The following is a 21,230-nucleotide window of genomic DNA, read 5'->3' on the forward strand; positions in this document are numbered from 1 at the left end:
TGTGCTATACAGTCACTTATCTTGCAACATATGGTCTAATTAAATAACCAAATTTTAATATCTCATACCAGGAAACTTTTTTTTTTTTTTTTTCCCAGAGTTTTCTTCTGCTGTTCTGTGACTGGAGCCACCCCTGAAGGCTGTAACTTCTAATTACCAATAGCTTTTATTTAACAATCTTGTAATATATATGTCACTGAGAAATTAAATTTGATTCTAGCTAATGAAAAGGTCACTTCAAAAATGTACCAAATATTAAGCTGTGGGAATTCAGTACTTTCATTAATATTTGCACTGTACAGAATTTACACAGCAACTAAATCTTGCATATTTTAAGAGGGAAACAAATAGCTGAGATTGATGCCTTTTTTAATAGTACAATGTAATTTCTCTTGGAAGCACTAGACCCCTAATCTGGGAATTTTGGCTGTCATTCTGCTACTGTTTATGAGCAATTTTAATGCAGTAATTACATGTAGGGAAAATTGTTCACTAGGTTTATGAGATAAATGGAATTTATTTATTTATTTACTTTTGCTGTTTAGTTGTCCAATATTTGTATTGTGTGTTTCTGGGAGCAATGGTATACAATAATATAATCTGGAACTGCATCATTCCTTACAAATACTGATATTTTGAAAGATTCGCTCACTGTAAGTAAAAGGCAGCTCATTAAACAAACAAATGAGCTGTCCTTAGAGCAATCAGTATTTACTATTAGCCAAACAGCACAGTAAATAATGAATTGCAGGTAAGGAACTACAGATAAGTATTTGCAGTGAATTCAAATTACTTGACTTAAGCCTGAGGCTGACGGAAGAGGGAAACATAGGGAGGAGGGGGAAAAGGAAAAAGGAGAAGGGATCAGTAATGTAACGTTTCTTGTAGCATTCTTGTTTGTCGTGCTGAGGAAAGGTTTTCTCCTATCAGCTTTTGCCACCCCAGTGCAAGGGATGCTGCAGCTCACTCCTAGGGAGAACAAAGGAGAATTTGGGATTCCTGGAAAAAAAAAAAAGACAGGTATCCAACTCAAGCTGCAGGGCTGTTCCAGCTCCCTGCAGAGCAGAGCTGTTGTTTTTACCAAGGTCAAGATTTTGCAGGTTTTTATTTGGCATATACTGGCCCCCAGGAGAGTGCTGTGCTTTGGCACTACTGAGACCAAAACCCGCCCCTTGCTGCCAAGTTCTTGTGCAGCTACCTCATTTATTTCTCCAAATTGCTTAAGCAGATAAATTGTTCATTTGCTAGGAACTGGCACAAGATGAGAAATTTTGGTTTGGGGTTTAATAATCATAGGAGCGAAGCATTGCACTGCCTGTTTGGGTATGTGGCAGTGCTCGAGGCTGGGATGGATGGGGGAGCCTGGGAGATGGCTGGGGTCAGTGATTTAGGAAGAGACTGAGGGGTGTTCGGGTGCTGGAGGTGGGAGAGAAGGTCTGTGAGTTGGTGAGGGAATTGGCAATTTCAGCTGAGCTGTGGGCCTGAGGTTCAGTGGGAGAGCCAAACCGTGACTGTTGTACAAAGCACGTGGTGCCTGCTGGCCCTGTCTGCACATCACCCTAAGTTTGGTTATTGGCTTGATGAGGAATGTCTCCACCTGTCCATCCGCTGAGGGCCATCATTTTTTTCCTTGAGTTTAATCTGTAACTGTACAATGTTTTTTGCCATTCATGTGAAAGGAAACTCCCCGTTCCTCGGTCTGCAGCCATAGCAAGCTGCCTGCCTTCTGCAATGTCAGCGGCTGCTGCTCTAGGCCCCAGAGCGCCCGCAGCATGTGGGGGAAGAAGAGGACCATGCTGCCATCAGTGCTTCACCTGAGCAGCAAGCCTGGTCGGACTTCTGTGAACAGAAACTGCAGCTGTGTGGCTGGGGGATTGCTGTCAGAGCTTCTGTGTCACTGTAAATTCCAGAAGTAGATCTGGGCCTGAGCGCTAGGAAGTCCCACGTGGGCTGAGGCTGTGCAGGCATCAGGTATCGGCACCTGGGGGAGCTGGGTGGGTGGGCCCACCACACACTGGGCTGCAGCAGGGAATAAGGATTTTACTGGGCAGGGCTTTGGAAGGGCCTCTTCCTCACAAGTCAGGAAACTAGGACGAATCAAGCCAAAGGAAATTTCTACTGCCACAAACCAGTGTGCTGCTGCTACTGGATGCTGCCTTAGCTGCACATAGTGGGTCCCTGTCCCCGTCTGTGCTGTTCATCTCTGCCCAGCAAAGCACTGAGCAGATCAGCCAGCTTCTTCCACCAGTGAATGCTTGGTGCCTAAGATACTTATAAGACATCTGTTTTTTAGCCTCATTTCTACACAAATGAGGATTATGGGATTATCATGTCTGTCTGTTGCCCTCTCGTTGGCCAATTTCAATCTTAAACCAGGGATTTTTGTCTCAAAGATGTTGATTTCCAGGGAAGGTTGAAGGAATAAAAGTTATCCTGGTAGCACACCATGCGCTCATTAATATTTCACCAAGATATTGCAAGTGGTGCTCATAACTGAAACCCTCCATGTTCCTACATTTCTAGGGCTCTCTCTCCTTTACTCCTCTGTGAGTTGCACTTAAACACTCATTAGAGATGAAATTTTTCTTCTTTGGCTGGTGCCTGGCAATTTTGCCTTGTAATGCAGAGCCTAATTATGTACAATGGATTGTGTAAAACCTACCTGCAGTAGTTCTGGGATTATAGAGCAAAAGTGGAGTTTTCATGCTCTGGTCCTTATTAATGAACTAAATTGGATTAAGCCTCCTTTTTTAGACATAAATGAAAGATAAAAGACATGTGAGATTTATGAGTAAGGTCATTAAAGTACTAAATTTCTCTCATTAGGTCTGTTACATTACTTTCCAACTTGCACAACTCTCATTAGTAAAATTTATGAACTGGAATGATTACAAATATACCATGTTTTAAGCCATACCTGCTTTTAATTGCAAAGCAAAAAATAATTATAGTTCTGTGCTATAATTGATATGTACCTTTTTTGCAAGTATTTTTTGTTAGAGATTTAATGTAGAGTCTTCCCAAAGCCAGGGGGTGGGGGGAGAGGAGAGGAAACTGTACCACTTTGTGCAATTTAGCTGCAAATCCTGAAGCATTGCTTTAATTTAGTAACCTCGTTAAAACCAAGTTAATATTGCAAGCTAATATGGCTCTTTCTTCTCCTTGCTAGACGTCCAATTTCCCATCCTTACATCTGATTTGAATTGATGGTGAGAGGAAGCATAAGGTATCTCTCATTCTGTTTGGACTCCCTGTTTACTGAAGAGTGATGGAGATGCTATTACGCACAAAAAGGATCACCATATGCCTGTTTTTCTTTGTACTGAGTTTGGCAGCAGCTATTGAAATACCGTTATCAGGTGAGTTGTAGCTATTTACTGAACACTTTGCTGTTTTGTTTTGGTATCCTATTTTTTTTTTTTCATTTTTACCTTTCCCTGAAGAAAAAAAATATTAAATCCTACTTTTCAGTTGTTTCCTTTTGAATTTAATTCTGCCATAACATGGCCTTTGGGAAATCCAGAAGTGATAAAAATATAAGCCACTTTGTTTGGTCTTGTTTAAATGCAGCAGTAAACTTGTCTAATAACATCTATCTGATGTTCAAGATCCAATGCACCATTTAGCTCTGAGGGTTCTGCTTTGTCCTTCACGTAGATTCCTCATTTTGGCTCTAAATCTCCCTGAAGCTGGGTTGATGTACACACAGCCTTATTTACTTGTCTCGCAACCTGCCATTTCAGTCTGAAGAAGGAACAGGTGTATGTCTCAGGGAGTACATTAGTCCCCAGAGAAGAATTTCCTATGGCTCACATACCACCCTGGGGAGCACTGGCTTTATCCATCTCTGACAGGGAAGCATTCAAACTGCCTGTTTTACATGGCTGGTGTGTGTTCGGTACATGGGAAATATGGGATAAGGCTCGTATGGGACAACCCCATGAAAGCCAGTGGGATACCAAAGCCCAGGGGAACCAGGAGGATTACTGTTTGCTTTTTGGGTACAACAAAATTCAACAGTATTGGGTTTTGGATGAACTATGCTGAAGGAGAAGGAAGCGTAAGCTTTTTGCAGACTTTTGGGTGCTGCAGCCTCAGAGCAGGACATGGACCCTCTGCAGTGCGTTGCTTGGGCCTGCTGTGGGCTGTATGCTGCCAGGAGCCCTGGCTGCAAAGGAGATGGTTATCAAGCAGGTTTGTAGCATATTTTCCTAAAGCTACCTGAACTTGTTTACCAGTGAAGTAGATGGAAGTGTTTTAGAGGAAGGTGCCACAGTGGCTCTTGGTGTTCGAGTAGAGCAGAAGTGGAGCTGGGACTGAAAAGCGCAGGACAAACTGTCTGGGCAACCACTGTCCTTAAGTACCTACATGGGACACACACACACACACACAAACATCGAGCCCTCTGTGCTTTAATGAAGCACTTTATGCTTTAACAAAAAGGAATTATGGCTGATCTGTGGAGCTGGTGGGTTTGGAAGTGCTTGGCTTTGAGACCACATGGTATCGTATGATACCCCGGATACCCCGGTTTGCTTCAGCTTTGAGCTTCTTAGGCTTAAAAGAGAAACCAAAGATGTTAATTTTCTTCACGGCTGCCTATAACAATATGATGATCTTATTATCCCCTGCTCCACAGCAGGGTGCATCCTCCTTTCTGCAGCTCTGTTACACAGACATTTGCAACACTTTAATTTCCTTAGGAAAAGAAAAGTTAGTGAAACATCACTGCGTAACTGCGGGACTGCTAGTGGCTCGTCTGCTCTGGAGGGTGCATTAAGTCATCCGTGCAGCCGATAGATTTCCTTGTAATTTTATCCAGGATGGAGACAGAAGTTTGCTAATTCATGCGTATGTATCTGTGTCTGTAAATCTGTGTATAAAAAAAAACAGCTATTAACTTCACCATGGAATAAACAGGAGGCAAGATAGTGCTGACAACCAAGATATTCATACATGTGTGGGCTTATTTCATGGGGGATATTTTTGGGGTGAGTTCTGCCTCATAATTTCTTACTGAAACAAGTTTCCATATGGTGAAAGCCACAGGCTGTTGAGTTGCTGTGTTTATAAACAAGTGTGTGGTACACATTGGGAGCTGCACTGTCAGGCATGCAGCTGGTTATTGAAAGGTCAGTCCTGCTGTAGCCCTAGACTCCAGATCTGATTTGGCTTTGGATTTGGCATTAGCATGGCCCAAGGTTCTCTTCTCTGTCTGGATGGGATGGTTATACATGGAAGCAGACACCAGCAGTGCTCACTGAGGGCATGACCAAGTGCAGTCAGTGCTCCAGCTCATGCTGCTGAGGCATAGAAGTGTGCAGATTTGGGAGCAGAGTGCTGTCAATGCCAGGAAGATGATGATCGTCATCCTTTATTTAAAGCAAGCCTCGCTCTTTGCAGCAGTAAAGCAATTCTGATATTGTCCCTTTCAAAGAAAGACCTTCATCAGTTTTGCTTGAAAGGGATTTAATCTGCTGCCTCTTTGTGTTCAGTTGCACAGCTTCCAACAATCACGGAGCAATCTCACACCCAGGTTGCCTACCCATTCGATGAGGACTTTACAATTAAATGTGAAGCTAGAGGAAATCCACAGCCCACGTAAGTACTGCTTTCACCTGGAGAACTAAGTAGAAATTGGGTTTGCTTTTAGCTTTTTTCAAACATTATTCATTTTCTGAGGAGGAAAGGAACAGGTGGTGTACAGGAACTGGCTCGTAATTGCAAGGTGAGGTTAAACTTTGTGTTTCCATTTAGACCATTGAGCCATTTTTTTGTGTGTGTTTTTGTTCTGTTTTGGTTTTGTTTTCTTCTTTCACTCACTACATGATTAGATATTAACACGCCTTTTTCTTGTTAGGTGGTGTTTCACTTCTCTATCACAGGCCAAGTTCACCCCATGATACACATGACCTGGGCTGGGCTATGCTGCAGAAGACAGGGGTTTTGCAGTGGGTCTTTTGCCTTTTCCACAGCAACCCTAAAAATACCAAATACATTTTGTGATTAATAAAAACATAAAAATAACGTAATAAAAGCTCCTCCTGAGACTTTCACCACTGGGTGGTGTATTGGCTGTAGTAACAACTGTTTTGCATGTCATTTTTGCTGTTTAATCCTTCCCCTCCTCTTGTTGCAGAAAAAAAAAAAAAATTAAACTTGATAAGAAAAAGGCAATTGTTATGTTAATATCAAATGTTTGATCATTTTAAAGTTCTTTATGAATGGAGATTTATATCTTAAATTTTCTTCATTTCCTTTTCCTTTGACTATTGGTCAGAGATACCTGAGCTATGACCAATACTTAGGCACTCATCACAATCACACCCCAGTAACATCAAAACCATGTGTCTGATGTTAAGACTAGGAGAACCTCAGTAGTCTACTCCATTTCTCCTGGATTTGGTGATGGTAAAGTGTCCAGTAACAGAGACATGCCCAATAGCTTGCACAAGTTATGGCAGCACTGTGTACATTCCACCTCCTTTTATTTATTTATTTATTTATTATTTATTTTTATTTTTATTTTACCTGTTTTGACACTGCAGTGTTGGAATGATACTTACCAGTGGTTTTGTACTGTAGTGCACTTTACTGTGACTGGTCCTTTTAACACTTGTGTTATTTTTCAGTTTCAACTGGACTAAGGATGGAAAACCATTCAATTTATTGTCTGATCCAAGGATAATTACATTTAACAACTCTGGGACATTTGTGATTCAGAACCATGGAATCATCAGCAATTTTCAAGGGAAATATCGTTGTTATGCATCCAACGCACTAGGAACTGCCATGTCAGAAGAAATTGAACTAATTGTTCCAAGTAAGGGCTTTTGCTTTACTTTCATTATGCTTTTTAAGATGAAAAACTATGGAAAGTTACCAATGCAATATATAGAAAAACATGTATGGTTTGTAATTCGATGAATACTGGAAGGAAAACTTTGTCCTACCTGTAATGTTTATTTCATTCCAATTTTTGAGGCCAGAAATCTGAATGACAAAATCCGAGTTCAGGCATTCAGACAACAACAATGGTTTTACAGGTTTCCAAGTGCTGATACTGATGCTCGTTACAACCTTTAATGAACACAAAAGCAACTGAGTAAATTGTGTATGTATCTTCTAACACAGTTTGCTTCTAGAGGAAGGGGTTAGTGGGTAAATTAGTATAAATGTTTTAATAGCCATCTCAGAAGAACTGGGTGTTCAATGACAAAATAATTATTTGCTTTGACTTGACTATTTAAAGGCTTTTATAAAGCACTTGCTTTGCCTGTTCCATAAAACCCATAAGAATTCTTTTCTAGTTTGTATTTACTTAAAGCCTCTACTTCCTCTTGTGATGCTTCCACTTCTAATATTTTGCTCTTGCTGTAAAGAAGAAAGCATAAATATTCATGAGAATTGTAGTCTGATAAATTCTCTACCTAATCTAGCCAGACATTATTTGTGTGTGAGCTGATGCCAGCACATCATCAATATATAGAAAATAAAATATTTGGTGAGAGAAAACAGGTAGGGAAAAAGGAAGGAAGGAAGAAAGAAAGAAAGAATGGCATAAATCATGAAATCATGAAAAGGATGCATTAAAAACAGTGAACAATAAAGGAATAGGAAGTCATTGTCAGTGAAAACAAAAATGGTTGGAATTAAATCTCATTGAGAAAATAAATTTGGGGAAAATTTTTGAGTTGAAGTCATCTTCCTAATACTAGAGAAATGTATTTGATAAAAAATTAGGAACCATGTGACGTTTTTACTTTCCAAATGTTTATTGGAAAGTGAAAGCTGCTAGGAGTCATAAGGCTATAATATTTCAGCTTGTCAACCCTGACTGAGTGACCAGAAATTGAGAAGACGGTATGGCCTCCATCTCAGTGCAAGGAGCATAAAATCAGAAGCTCGGGGAGGATGGAAGAAATAGTAGCATATTACTGCAAAACAGCAGGTGATGCAAATGTTTGAAAACTCAGGAGAAAGTGATATATTCAACTGTGAGTTCATTAGTCCGATGTCAGTAGCATTCAGGGTATGGTATAAATATAAATACTTAAGGGGAGAATATTAAAGTCCTGGAAGTGAATGGGAAATTATCTCAAAGATATAGTTGTTAAAATCACTGATTACAGAAATATGTCCTTCCATCGTTAGCATAGAAGGCAAAGGGGAAGTTGGGTGACTTTCAGGACTGGCGTTATGGAAGTGGGATGAAATTTACTGGTAAAAAGCTTAAGGTCATCTTGCTGGGAATTGGTTAGGACAATGTTGCTACAGTGGCTTTGTACCAAGACATTTGATCACTTGTATTTTGGGAGTAGCTGAGGACAATAAAGACACAATTGGTCATAAATTCTGGATAGACATTCATGAAGTTAGAAGAGGGAAATTTAAGGCAGTACTTTCCCAGTGGAGTAGAAGGGACAAGGAATTTTAGTGTCTATGTGATGAAGGAAGGTAAGCACAGATATGTGGTGTAGGTGTGTGAGAGAGAACCAGTGATGCAGGGGAGGTTTTTTTCAGTCTCCGACTGATCACACATTTCTAAGTTCCTACAACATGTTGGTACTAAAGGATCTGAAAGCACCAGGAACACGTGGAATTGGTATGTCCACACAGGGACGCATTCCCACTGTCTTCTAATGCTTTGCACTGACAGATGGCCACCTGGCTATAAAAGCCTATGTCTAGCAACTCAGCACAGATGAAATGGACTATAAGAAACATGCATAATCATTTATAGCATGTCTTTGTCATTGTAAATAATTTTGAGAAGTACTCTAGGCACAGCCAGGCATGGGGGAGTGGTTGCACTGTGGTCATGCTAGAAGTAAAAAACATCGCAGGGGCTGGGATTGTTCCTGTGGGAGGGCTGCTAAGCATAATGTGTAAATGTATTGTTGTGAGCATGAAAGGCAAGATTTATTTTCATTTTAGCTAGTTTAATGTGTTCTTTTTTTTTTCTTTCTTTTCTTTTTTTTTTTTTTTTTTCCTTTTCTTTTCCTTGGGAAATTAATTTCATGTTGCACTGTATTGTGTAATATTCCCTACTGCTTGACATTTGGTAAGGAATTATTAAGAGCATGTATATTGCTATATTGTTTTGTCTCCACTAACTTGCAATTGCTTTAAAGGACTAGCATTCCTGGTGCAGGAGAGCTGCACAAGGCTTAGGACAGTAGGTTAAAACTTACTGAAATAGTAATCTACGTTGTCTCCACAGGTAGAACAATGCAGCTATGTACCAGATGACAACTGGATTTTCAGGCAGGATCAGGAGAGCGATGCAGACACTCAGAGCTTTGGACAGGACATAGTTATTTACTTTGGAGCCTGGCCAGGGCAATAGGGTTAATGCTTCTTATATTAAGCAAAGTGTCTCAGACTCATTAATTGTTAGAAGAGTTAAAGACCTCTTTGTCATGTTTCAGTGGAAGTATGTCACCTCCAGCAGCAGCACTGGCACCCCAGGACTCCATTGCAATAGAACCAGACGAGATGCTTAAAAAGGGAAAACAAGAACTGGTTGATGTTTTTATCTGGGACTGCTGAATAAGTATCTAAGGCAGATAATTTTTCATTAGAAGAAAAAATTGTCTATACTAGCTTAAATAGATATTAAATATACTGGTGGTAATATTCCAAAAAATAATTGAGAAATTACAAACCTGCTTGTTAATGAATATGAGAGGATTTTCAGTGTTACCACATGCAAAGTTCTAAATCCAGAAAATAAATAGATTGTGCAGGTAATATATTAAAGGTATTTAACCAACTCCCACACCTTTTAAGGCGCATTTACTTTTATTCATACTCTCTGCCATTAATTCTTTCATTTAACTGTGCAATGTAGATACTGCAAATTAAATCAGGATTCAGGGAGAACAGAAGACACCTTTCATTTTCTAAAGTGCTGGATAGTCTACAGCTCTGCTCAAGTGAAAGAGATCTGCTGGTGTACAGAACTGTTGTAAATTAAGCAATCAGACACAGAAGAGTTTGGGAAAAATTACCTCTATTCACCCACAAGTTTTGAAGTGGAGACTGGTACATGTGAGATCACTACATGCATTCATGATAATGATGCAGAGGTTGCAGTGCCTTGCCAGCTGTATTCAAGTAAAATTTAAGCTACTTGGCAAGTCACTATGCCAATGAAGTGAAGAAAACCCAGCAAGTCAGACTAGGTTAGTTTTTTCATAAATTACTTTTCCACTGCACAGAAGTAGAATACCGAGTCTGTAAGGAAAGGAAGGTTGCTGCTGAAAAGGAGAACAAAAGACTGTTTACTCACAGTAGTCATTCCAAGAAAGCAATAGAAATGTCAGCAGAAATGATCGCTAAATGTCACCAACATAATGAAAACACCACACCTCCCCTACATGATGACATTAGGGAGAGTGGCGAAAATGGGGTATCAAGATTGTCAAGATTTACAAAGTCCAGATTGTTACCAGATACATGCAGAATGAAAATGAATTTAAATGGTGAGAACACAGACTTCAGCTCCCCTCCTCCTGTATTTAGAGAATCTATTGCTTGAATTACTGAGTAGGCCCAATGCCAGAAAAAGGAGAAAAAGTAGGGTTTCAACTTTTTTAATTAACTGTAGTGTAAAAGACTGTTCATGGTAGACCATTAAAATTTATGTTCAGGATTTCTAAAGACTTTGCTCTAAAGGACCAAAGATCTGAGGATGGAAACCTAGCCTGAACATAAAATTGTACAGGGGCAGCCTATGCTAAGGCAAGGGTGTCAGTTTCACACTCCAAAGGAAATCCAAGCCTATATTAATATAAGAAGTAATAATAATAATTAAAAAAAAAAAAGTAATCAGAAGATATTGAGTTAATACTAGAATAAGAGATCTCAGTAACACACTTTGTGAAGGCATTCAGTAGAGCATACTCATTTTATAGAACAGAAAACAAAAGAGAGAAATTTGCTGAGAATTTTCACATAGTGGGACTAAAACTTCCTACCTCCTAAACCAGTGACCTGTACATCTGACAAATTTTCTGGCCAACTAAATCATCAGGATCACTCTGACTGTTGCTAGTGACCATCATTTTGGAAAGGATGATAGAGAGAGATTTACACAGAATAACAGACTTCACTGATTCTGTCATAAAAACTTCATTGAGAGTGAGTGGACTGACATCCATGGTCTTGCTGATGGTCAGACTTTCATCACTTTTTCAATGTAATGCAGCAGTTAAAAAAACAAACAAACAAACAAACCCTGTAAATAAGCAGATTATAAACTGTACAAAGATTGCAGTGGAAATTACAGATATAACTACTGCCTGTACAACATGGACCAGACTAACAATTGATGTACTGAGATGCGTATTGGGAGCTGCCAGGCTGCATTCAGTATAACTCATGTAGCTGGTGATTGTAAGTGATGTTCTTAATTCTTTGATATGTTTAACTGTTCACCACACAAGATATAAATATGTATAACAAATTGCTTAGCTGTTAATTGAAGTTTCAGAGGAGCTGGGAATTTCCAGGATGTAGACATTTCTTGACTATTTCTACTTTCCCTCACCATTATATCTTTTAGAGATTTAGTTGGGGAGAACTTCACATCCACAATGGATCAGACTAAACATCCATCTAGTACAGGACACATCTCCAACAATGTACACAGAGAAAGTCATAAAAACAGACCTCACATACAGTGGTGTCTTCCTACAATGATTTCCCAAAATACATACTAATTACTGACTTATCATAATGAGCCAACTCGTATTTTACATCAGATGCTGGTAGGAACAAGATGCAGTGGTCCCAATGACTTCTACAGTTACTTGCAGAAGACCTTTCCCTTCAGTTCAACTTCTCAGTGCTTTTCCCAGAAACATATAGAATACCAGACCGAATGCACTCAATTCTCTAACTGGTGTAAATTCACATCCTCAATATATTTATAGTTGGGTGAAGTCAACTGTAGTTGTAGCAGTGTGACAGGAACTAAGCTATATGATGAAATGTGCTAATAGATACATGAGTAAATCTGCAGCAATCTTGCTGGTGCCAGTGTACCATGACTCAGGTTGCCATATTTCTATACAGCTAAACTCAAATTCAGATTTTATATTGCATTGTATTGTTCTCCCTCCTGTTTGCTTTTCATTGAGATACTGCATTTTCTGAACAGATAAGAAATAGGAGGGAGTGACCTGACCCAGTCTCCTTTCTGAAATTTCTCTCAGCCAAACTAATTCGTCAGTGGTATTTCAGCCTAATCTCAAGTATGGTTTGGTCATTAAACTTTGAGTCACCCCAGGGATTAACAGAGCCTGGTTCCTTACACAAATTATTCTGGAAACTGAAAATATTTCATTTCCATGGTTTACACACTGTCAAAGCACTGTGATTATGTTTTCTGAGTGCTGTACATCACTCAAGGTTGAGCCCTGGCAGAAAAAAGTACTTGGGCAGTGACGCCTTTCCCAAGAATTTTTAAGAACTTTATATAACGCGGTATGCTTTTAGAAGAATTTTCCATAACTGAAGTCAGGTGTTTTGTCTTCCCTGTGGCTGTTTCACACATGCCACTTGATTGCTTGTGTCGTGAGTGTCCTCCAACTGGTACTTCAGCAAGCATTTCTCAGAGTCATTAAATAACTTTGTTCTCCCCTGTGTTATGGATATGTGTGATGTAACACTTGGAGCAATGCTGGATGCTGTGGCCTCTCATTATATCTGTGTGTTGGGAATTGCATGAAGGATTGACACGACACTTTTAGTGGTATCACTGCAAAGAGATCAATTGGTTGTAAATTTACAGTGTCCATGTGCTGCATTGATAACTCCATACAGTATTAAACATTTTCATAGTACTATTAATCTTGTATGGTACTTTCTAGCTTAATTTGGTTGTGATAGTTTCTGAGATTGGCCACAAATCAGTAGTGATTGATTCTGAAATGTCCACTAATTAAAACAGAGGAGCATGGTAAAAAAATATGTTGCCTGCATGTATGTATTGAAGACTAATGGGCAAGAGCTGAAACCTAATGTGATATTAGCTTCTTAGTCTTAATAAATCTCCTCATGCAGAATTCAGAAGCAATCATTTTTCTAGTCTTTGAGACCAATGGGGCACCAGCAAGTAAATATGTTTGTCAGGACGTTTGACTCAGAAATTTGTTATGAAAATTGAATTTTCCTCTCTAGCAAAACTTTAAGAGTTCACAACAAACACTCCAAATTACACACTGAGGGGAAATTGAAGTTTTTCAATGTTTTTCACAACGAACAAAACGAAACAAAACAGCACGGAAAAAAAAAAAAACAGGAGCCCCGACCACCTCATGGTTCAGGTATCTATTAGAGACACAAGACACTGAAATTCATGGTGCTGCTTCACCTAGTAGGGACCAAAGTGGACATTTGGGCCACACACTTAGATGAATACTTGCACTACCAGCTATTGACTCCAAGACAGTGATTTTTCACTGTCTTCTGGTGGGAATTACTATCTTCTCGCATAATTAGTTAATTATTGGCAACAGAAACTGACTGAAAAGGCCAGTGGCTATGGCACGCAGTTGGGATATTGGAGACCCATGTTTTGTTGTTTTGCCAAATGAGGCAGAAAATGGGTTTGAATAAAAGTTTCCAATGCCCTGTATAAGTAATCTCCTTATTGGTCTATTTGCTGGCCTCCTGCTGTTGTTGTATTAGTCCCTTAGAAATCCTTTATCTTTCACCTGATCCAGCTTTCTTACCTTTGTTGAGAGTGGTGTTCTTTTGGGAAAAGTAAGCTAGCTTTAGATCAACAAATTGGCTTTTTCCTACTGGAAAATGTTCCCCCTCTCCTGCAGTCAGTAGATGCACTTTCCAAGGCTTGAGGATTATAGGTTATTGCACATATTGTTCCCTCCTTTATCTGAAATACCACCTACAGAATGTGTTATGCTCATTAGCTCCATTTTGTTTCTCCTAAGAATTCCTATTGCATTAATAATCCTTCCGGTGATAAAATCTATGCGCAATCTACATTCAGGCAATCAGCATTGTAGGGATTGCTTCTTTTTGTGTTCACTAATCCTAAATGAATAAAAGATCCTCGGAGTCCTGGCCCTATGCTTCTCGCCCTCTTTCTTTGGTTTGACTTCTGCTGTGTGACACTGCAGCTATCATGCAGTGCTGCTGGACCACTGATGTTTTAAATTATTTGCTATCAGAGTTCCTTCTTATGACTCGAACACCAGGATGGCAATATTTGCTGTGCCAAGTTGGCTCTGTACAGCCAGGATGCTTTCATTCCTTAGCTTTTAATTGCTGTTAATTTTACTGTTTAATGCGGTTGTCTGAACTGAAACTTTCACGAGTTTAAACTTGCCTGGAATGAAATCAGAAGACAGTGTCCGCCCAGAAACTGTCTTAGCTAAATTCATTTAAGGAGTGGTTGCTTTCTGCAGACTACTTTCTTTGCAGAAATGTCTGAGTTGCAGCCTTCCAAGTGCTTGGTTTGGGGTGGGTTTCAGCTCGTCTCAGTTTCCTCTCTGCTCGGATGCGCTCCAATTGCATTTTGGGCTGCTGAGACCATCCAGGTTGATCAGATTTACCAAACGCCATTCAGGCTTCGAATAGTCTGCTTACTCTAGGTGTTAATCAAGTCCTCAATCCATGAATTATTGAACCTATATTTAATAATAATATCTCCCTTGTGCACCCCTGTGTATTCCTTTGTGCAAAGCCCGTACCTGTGCCTTGCTGAGAAAGGCTGCAGGTCTGCACAGCAGACAATTCACACCCGAGGGGGTGAGGAGGCAATATTGTCTTTACAGAAGCATTCATCTAATTCAGGAGAATTCATCTAATTCAGGAGAGGGATAAGAGACAGAAAGACTCCTGCCACGAGGCAGAATAGCTGCCTGGTGTCTGTCCTCAACTGCACTGACTTGCAGTGGCTTCTTGGGAACTACTGCTTAGCCAGGACTTCCCAAAAGACACTGTACTCCCAGATTGATCTCGTATCTCCAGGGATCCACCTGTGCCCTATTCTCTATGCCCATGTCTGACTCCCACTTCAGTTCTCTGTGGCCTTTACTTGTCCCTCTTAGTGCAAATAAATGAACTGTAGAAAGCATTTAAAAATAAATGCATTAAAATAAATCGTAAGCAAACCTCATGGGTATCACAGACAAATGTTAAACTTCAGGAATGAATAAAGCTAGCAAAAAAATCTTGCTTTTAGTAGAATACAATCTTAACCTGTATCACTTGTAAAAAATGGTAGTAACTAAAGGCAGAGAATGCAAAAGATGATGTTAAGGTAAATATTTCATTAAGGACCATATTAAAGGGGAAATTTTCAAAAGGGTAACAATAAAAGAGGAACTTATTTGCTTTTGTACAGGTGTACCAAAATTCCCGAAGGAAAAAATTGAGCCCCTTGATGTAGAGCATGGTGATTCTGTGATCTTGCACTGTAACCCCCCAAAAGGCATCCCACCTCTGCATATCTATTGGATGAATATTGGTAAGTAACCAATTTGCACACAATGCATACAAGGAGACTCAAAACATTTGTCTTCCAGAGCAGTTTCATTACAGATTTATAACTGATGGGAGTGTAATTATGCAAATGCTTAGGAAAAAGATCTGGATATTGGAAAACAAAATTGAAAAATTGGGAATGGAGTTATATTTTTACATAACTCAAAGTTAAATTGTAGAGTACATTGGTGCAATATATTATTAAATATTAAATATCAGAAAGCTTAAATGTCAGTAAATAAATGTAAATAAAGTAAATTTACCAGTAAGTAGGCCTACTGCATTTATAGTAGAGAGTAAAATGTGTCAATATATTATTATGTCTATCATTACTATTTTCCTCTTTACATAAACTAATGGTTAATTTATGTTAAGAAAAAAACCTTCTGTCCCAGGTATGCATAACTGTTTCTTTGTGGTTTTCTGTCACATCTGCAGCATTTGTATTCTGTAAGAATTTCTGGCTCTTGAGCAGCAAAGTAGCACCATGACATGAAGGGTTTGTTTCTGACACTGACCAAGTACTTGCAGAGACAGGGTGCCAGATTAAACCTTTGATCTTATGAGGCAGCCTCGCTACTCCTGACATACATATTTAGCGCAGACCTGCATTTGGCTGGATCAACAATGAGACAGTACAGCATCCTTGGTCCATACTAATTCTGTCCTGCCCTCATCCGTAGTTAAAGAAGAGCAAAGTGCTTGGGAGACTGGCCATAGGGGACATCTGCAAATGGTGACCTCCATACCAGCATTGCCGCAGGCCTTTGTATCAGGGACAGGTGCTGGTCATTTCCTTTGACTTGAGCAGGAGCTGTGCCCTCAGCATTGTATATAGGATATTGATAAATAACCCATGGGTTGGGCTGGGCTTTTTGCCTCTTTCACGTCAAAGTTAAATTCTGTATCTGGAAGCAAACATATGACAGGAGAGCATTAGTAGTCATATTGGTGAAGCAGCTCAGTATCATTACCATATCATAATTATTTTTTCTTGCTAGATTTGCAGCACATTCCGCAAGATGAAAGGGTCTCCATGAGCCTTAAGGGAGATCTCTACTTCGCAAACGTGGAAGAAAATGACAGTCGAAGTGATTATTGTTGCTTTGCAGCGTTTCCAAGACTGAGGACGATTGTACAGAAAATGCCAATGACACTGAAGGTTTCCCGTTGTAAGTCTGTGGCTGGGTTATTTCTTGCTTTCTGTTTTTCTTTTTTAGCTCCCCAGGCAACAGTGAATGCAGATGTGTGCCCTGTGCCTCTGATGCGATTCCCTCTGAAGAAAAAGCATGATACTGTGCTTATTCCTGCATTATTAACCTTGTCCTAGCACTACATTCAAGGGCTAAAAGCTTTTTGTATATGTTGGGGCCCCAAAGCAGCCTTTTCTCTCTGCTGCTTTCCCTACAGTAAAAGATGATGGTGCATGAGGGAAATCTGCTTCTCTGGTGGTCCAGTGGGTCTCTGATGGGACTTTAGTGGGGTCTCGAGGACTTTGTGGTCTCTCTGTCCCTAGATCCAGGCCTGTTTGCTCTGGGTGCAGCAGTGAGGTCGGGAAGAACAGTGCCCAAGGACCAGGCTGCAGGCTCAGCCCTGGAGACCTCTGTGCCTTTGCTTTCACCACGTGTCACAAAAAATAGAAGGCACAACTGTCCCTCCCCTTTTCCTCAAGGAAAAACGAGATGCTAGTCAGCAGCAAGCCTTGTAAATCCCTTGTTGGGACCTCAGAAGCAGCAGCAACTTCTGTGATGGCCCAAGGCAGCAGGACAAGCTGCTTTTGGGGCACTCTCAGCTGCATTAAATCAGCAAGGCCCTGCAGGAGGTGATGGAGCTAAGGCAGCTTACACCAGCTGGAGAAAGCCACCCTTTTCTCTTCAATCTCTTTTGGATGTAATAAATTCTGGTGAGGCTCGTAGCATGAGCTGAGACTGCCTGTGCCCTTGATATCAGTCTTCTGGTTCACTAATGCTTCTGACCTTTTGGGCTTATGTAGCCCAGAAAGCAAAGGAGATTTTTCTTTGTGAATGAAAGCCTGATTTTTAATGTATGATTTTGAGAGTTTCTTGTTGGGATAAAAAGATAAAGGATTAATAATGGGTTTGTATGTCTTAATACTTGCTTAAACCATATCTTGGGATAATAACTGTGAGGCAAATAGCAAAATGACATGTTGCCCTTCATAGCTTTTACAGTCCCACACCCATGCACATGCAGATTAGAGAAAAATGGGGCAGGGTTTGATACAGAGACCTCTGAAGGAAAGACTGCAGTGACTGCATGTTGCCATCGAATTCCTGAGACCGGGTGCAAGCGTAGAAGTGAGGTGTGCAATTGCAAGGTTTTGTAAATTTAGCTGGGGACTGCCCCCTCTGCTCCAGGCCAAGTTTCTGTTGAGGAACTATATTAAAAAAAATACACAGAAAATAAGAAAAAATAAGCTGGAAAAAAAATAATAAAAATCTTTTTGGTAGATAGTTCAAGCTTAGTGATTTATTTATTTTTTTATTACACCTGATAGGTAGGATGATTATATCACCCTTGAAGTATTTTGCAGAATATTGCATATATTTAAAGGCTTTCTTTGTTTTCAGGAATTCATTTTTCATCTGTTGATTTACATTATATTTTGTTTGTTTGTTTTTCTTTTTATGGCAGATATTTATTGGGGGGGACATTGTTTTGTTTTGGTTGCTTTATTGCTTCTTTTCATTCTATATCAACTATGCATGTTTGTATTTGGTTGTCACTTTTATTTATTTCAGTTAAGCATGCTAATGACTCAGGCTCACCTAATGCTGCGGTTACTAAGGGTGAGTTGAATGCATCTGTTACTTAGCCTTTAAGCTGAGAAGCTACCAGCTGAAATGAAATGTGAGGTGCTGCTCAGGGGAAAAAAAAAAAAAAAACACAAAAGACTTTTTATTGCAATGGGATGGATTTAAGTGGTCCGTGGAGTACAATTTGCTCATCTTGTACTTTTTGACAGAAGATTGAAGGATTTTTAACAAAGAGGTCTTCTTACTCAAGAAAGAAACATTCGCATCTCATAATGTAATATAAGGACGGAGACTGGCGTCCTGGGTTTCTTGTGTTATCATTTCAGAACAGGAGCTGGATTCTCTGAATCTTCCTCTGGTGGTGAGGAAGATGCTGGCATTAGGCTGCTGTCCTCTGAACCATGAATTCATGTCTAACAGGTCACCCTGGGGCTGCATTACTCCAGGGCGAGCTTAAGGCTTGGATTTGCAGAGCTTTAGCTGCTCTGTGTTAATTGTGCACATCTGTAGCTGTATGCAGGGTGAGTGTGAGATGGTTTGCCTCTGTACTGTGCTGTTTGATATGCACCACAGGTAAGCACTCCAAGAAAGCAGTTCTCATCCTGGGGATTCATGTCTCCCCTTGTTCTGTGTCTACTTCTTTGTGGAGCCATATCCTGAAAATGCTGAAGTTTATGCAGACAATGTGGATAAGTCAGAAGGCAGATAGTGGTTATTCTTGCAGTTCTCCACCCCATTAACTTCATCTTAAAATACTTAAGAATGAGAGTCTGTTTTTTCATATTTAACTTTTGATGCTGATTTATTTTAGTTAAATTCCTCCTGAGAGTGTCTGTTAATTTTAAGATCCCATATTTGAAACTCTCAAAAGACCTTGTTCTGTTGGACAAGTGCTGGAGTTTTTGAAAAGAGGGTCCTTCCTAACTGTTTGGGGATAGATAGCTCAAAGCACTGATAAATCCTCAAGACTTTGCCCATGGAGGCTGCTGCCATTTGTGAGCAGAACAGGCAGGGCTTGTGTGGAGAGACTGACAAACCAAAAAATGGTTATGCCTCAGAGAAATGCCTGAACTCTTGTGTCTGGGAGGGGGACTGCCTGCCTGCCTTTGGAAGCAGGTGGCGAGGGGCAGATGGAAAGCAGGTGAGCATGCCCAGGGGCACCAAAGTGTTCTGCTGCAGCTTGGAGCACTTGTGACATTGGTTTGTAGAAACAAAAAGCAAGGGGGTGAAAAAAAGACAAGATTTTCCAGAAAGATATACATGTATGTAGCATTTCACCAAATCATCCGGAATTATTTTTGTAGAAGTACTACCATTTGGGGACATTCATTACCATGTTAATTGTTATTATAGTGATAACTGGATAGCCGTTTAACTCTATGCATATTTTGTCGTGAAACCATTGTTTGGGCGGCTGGAACAAATGGTCCATTGAAATCAAATGCAGGTCAATCTTGTTTTATTATTTAAACAGTCTTCGATACAAATTGTATCTCCATTACTGTAGATTTAATAATTATAACAAGATGGACAATTTTGTAGGGTATTAAATTTGGAAAGATGTGTTTCCATCTGAGATTTAAAAGATGATGGAGTCAATGCAGAGCAAAGGTGCTAAGAAAGACAGTGCACACCAGGTCAGTGATTGAAATGGCCAGTGTATCAAAAATTGGCCAAGATTTATGATAGAAAGGGGCCAATGTTTGGAATTCAGGACCTGAAACCTTAGAAAATGAAGCTTCTTTAGTACCTCTGCCTGCTGTTATTACTGTATCTATTTTCTGACTGTAAGAAGGAGAAATGGGAGAGTCCTGGATTGGTCTTAAATCATATAAATCAGAAAGAAAATTTACAAATTGATGTCAGAAGCCTTCTGACAGGAGTAATATTTGTAGCAGTATTGAGGGATAAGCAAAGGCTCTAAGATTTCATATCTAACTTATTTTATTTCATTTTTATTTTATTTTAGCAAATTTTATCAAGGAAAGAAAACCCAAACTGCTGATCCCTCCTGAATCTGCTGGAAGTAGCTCATCAGTCACTGTTATCAAGGGAGGTGTCCTGCTACTCGAGTGTATTGCTGAAGGGCTGTGAGTAACGCACAATAATGCACAGACTTATTCACCTTTTGAAACATAACTGAGGAATGAAAAAGCTAAGTTAAAAATTATTCTCCTAAAAACGTATGTACATACCTGCTCAGTTTTAAATTGAACCTTTATGTAAAGTTTTTCTAGAGCATGCATGCTCCTTGTAAAGCAGCACAGAGTTTTGACAGCTCTAGTTGTGACTCTGTCTGTCCTAAGCATGGCAGAATATTTCAGTGAGGATATGCTCACTCTAATAATACAGGGAAGGGTTCAAGCAGATGGTATGTGCTGGGAAATGAGATCAGAATAATTTTGTTCCTCATTGTAAGTAACAGGACAATATAAGGTAAGTAAAGAAAGCAAAAGGCTAATACATGATTTAAGTGCAGTCCTCACAGTGAAGATGTGAGTACCTCTCTGGACCTTGTTCCTGCTGCAGTAGCTCAGAGCAGAAATACGCCCCACTGTGCCCTCAGTCCAGTTTTCCAATTTTACTATCTGCTTGTAGATGCAATAGTCCGCCCTTGAAGAGTTGCCACCAGAGAAATGGATAAAGCGAAAATCTCTGCAACCACTAAACCCACAATGAAAGCACAGTTGCTTCTGGTTTATTTGTGATAGAGCTTTTTCTTAAATGGAGTCTTAAATTATTGTGCTCTCATGCTGTATTGTGGAGCTGCAGGTCTGTGAACACAGACTGTGGTTAGCAGAGAGATAACTCATATTAAAGGCTGTGCAATTATCCCCTCTATAAAATTCCAAAATCAGGATATTTATCTGCCTGAACAAACATGTTTAGGACATTTTGTTTTTCCATGTGGACTTGAAAGGGCATCGCTCATTT

General features: G+C 39.8%; 1 protein-coding gene across 1 annotated transcript in view; it reads left to right on the forward strand.

The window, feature by feature from the left end:
• Positions 1–3,268: 3,268 nt before the first annotated feature.
• Positions 3,269–21,230, forward strand: part of CHL1 (cell adhesion molecule L1 like) — a gene marked incomplete at both ends in the record, with an annotated part of 51,813 nt that continues 33,851 nt past the window's right edge. The window contains 7 exons of the mRNA XM_084292464.1: positions 3,269–3,359; positions 5,496–5,601; positions 6,633–6,823; positions 15,380–15,502; positions 16,521–16,691; positions 18,282–18,329; positions 20,266–20,386. Coding sequence (XP_084148590.1) covers positions 3,269–3,359; positions 5,496–5,601; positions 6,633–6,823; positions 15,380–15,502; positions 16,521–16,691; positions 18,282–18,329; positions 20,266–20,386 — 851 coding nt within the window. The remainder of the gene's footprint in view (positions 3,360–5,495; positions 5,602–6,632; positions 6,824–15,379; positions 15,503–16,520; positions 16,692–18,281; positions 18,330–20,265; positions 20,387–21,230) is intronic.

The sequence above is a fragment of the Netta rufina genome (assembly GCF_964035555.1).
Source record: "Netta rufina genome assembly, chromosome: 10".
Classification (NCBI taxonomy): Eukaryota; Metazoa; Chordata; class Aves; order Anseriformes; family Anatidae; genus Netta; species Netta rufina.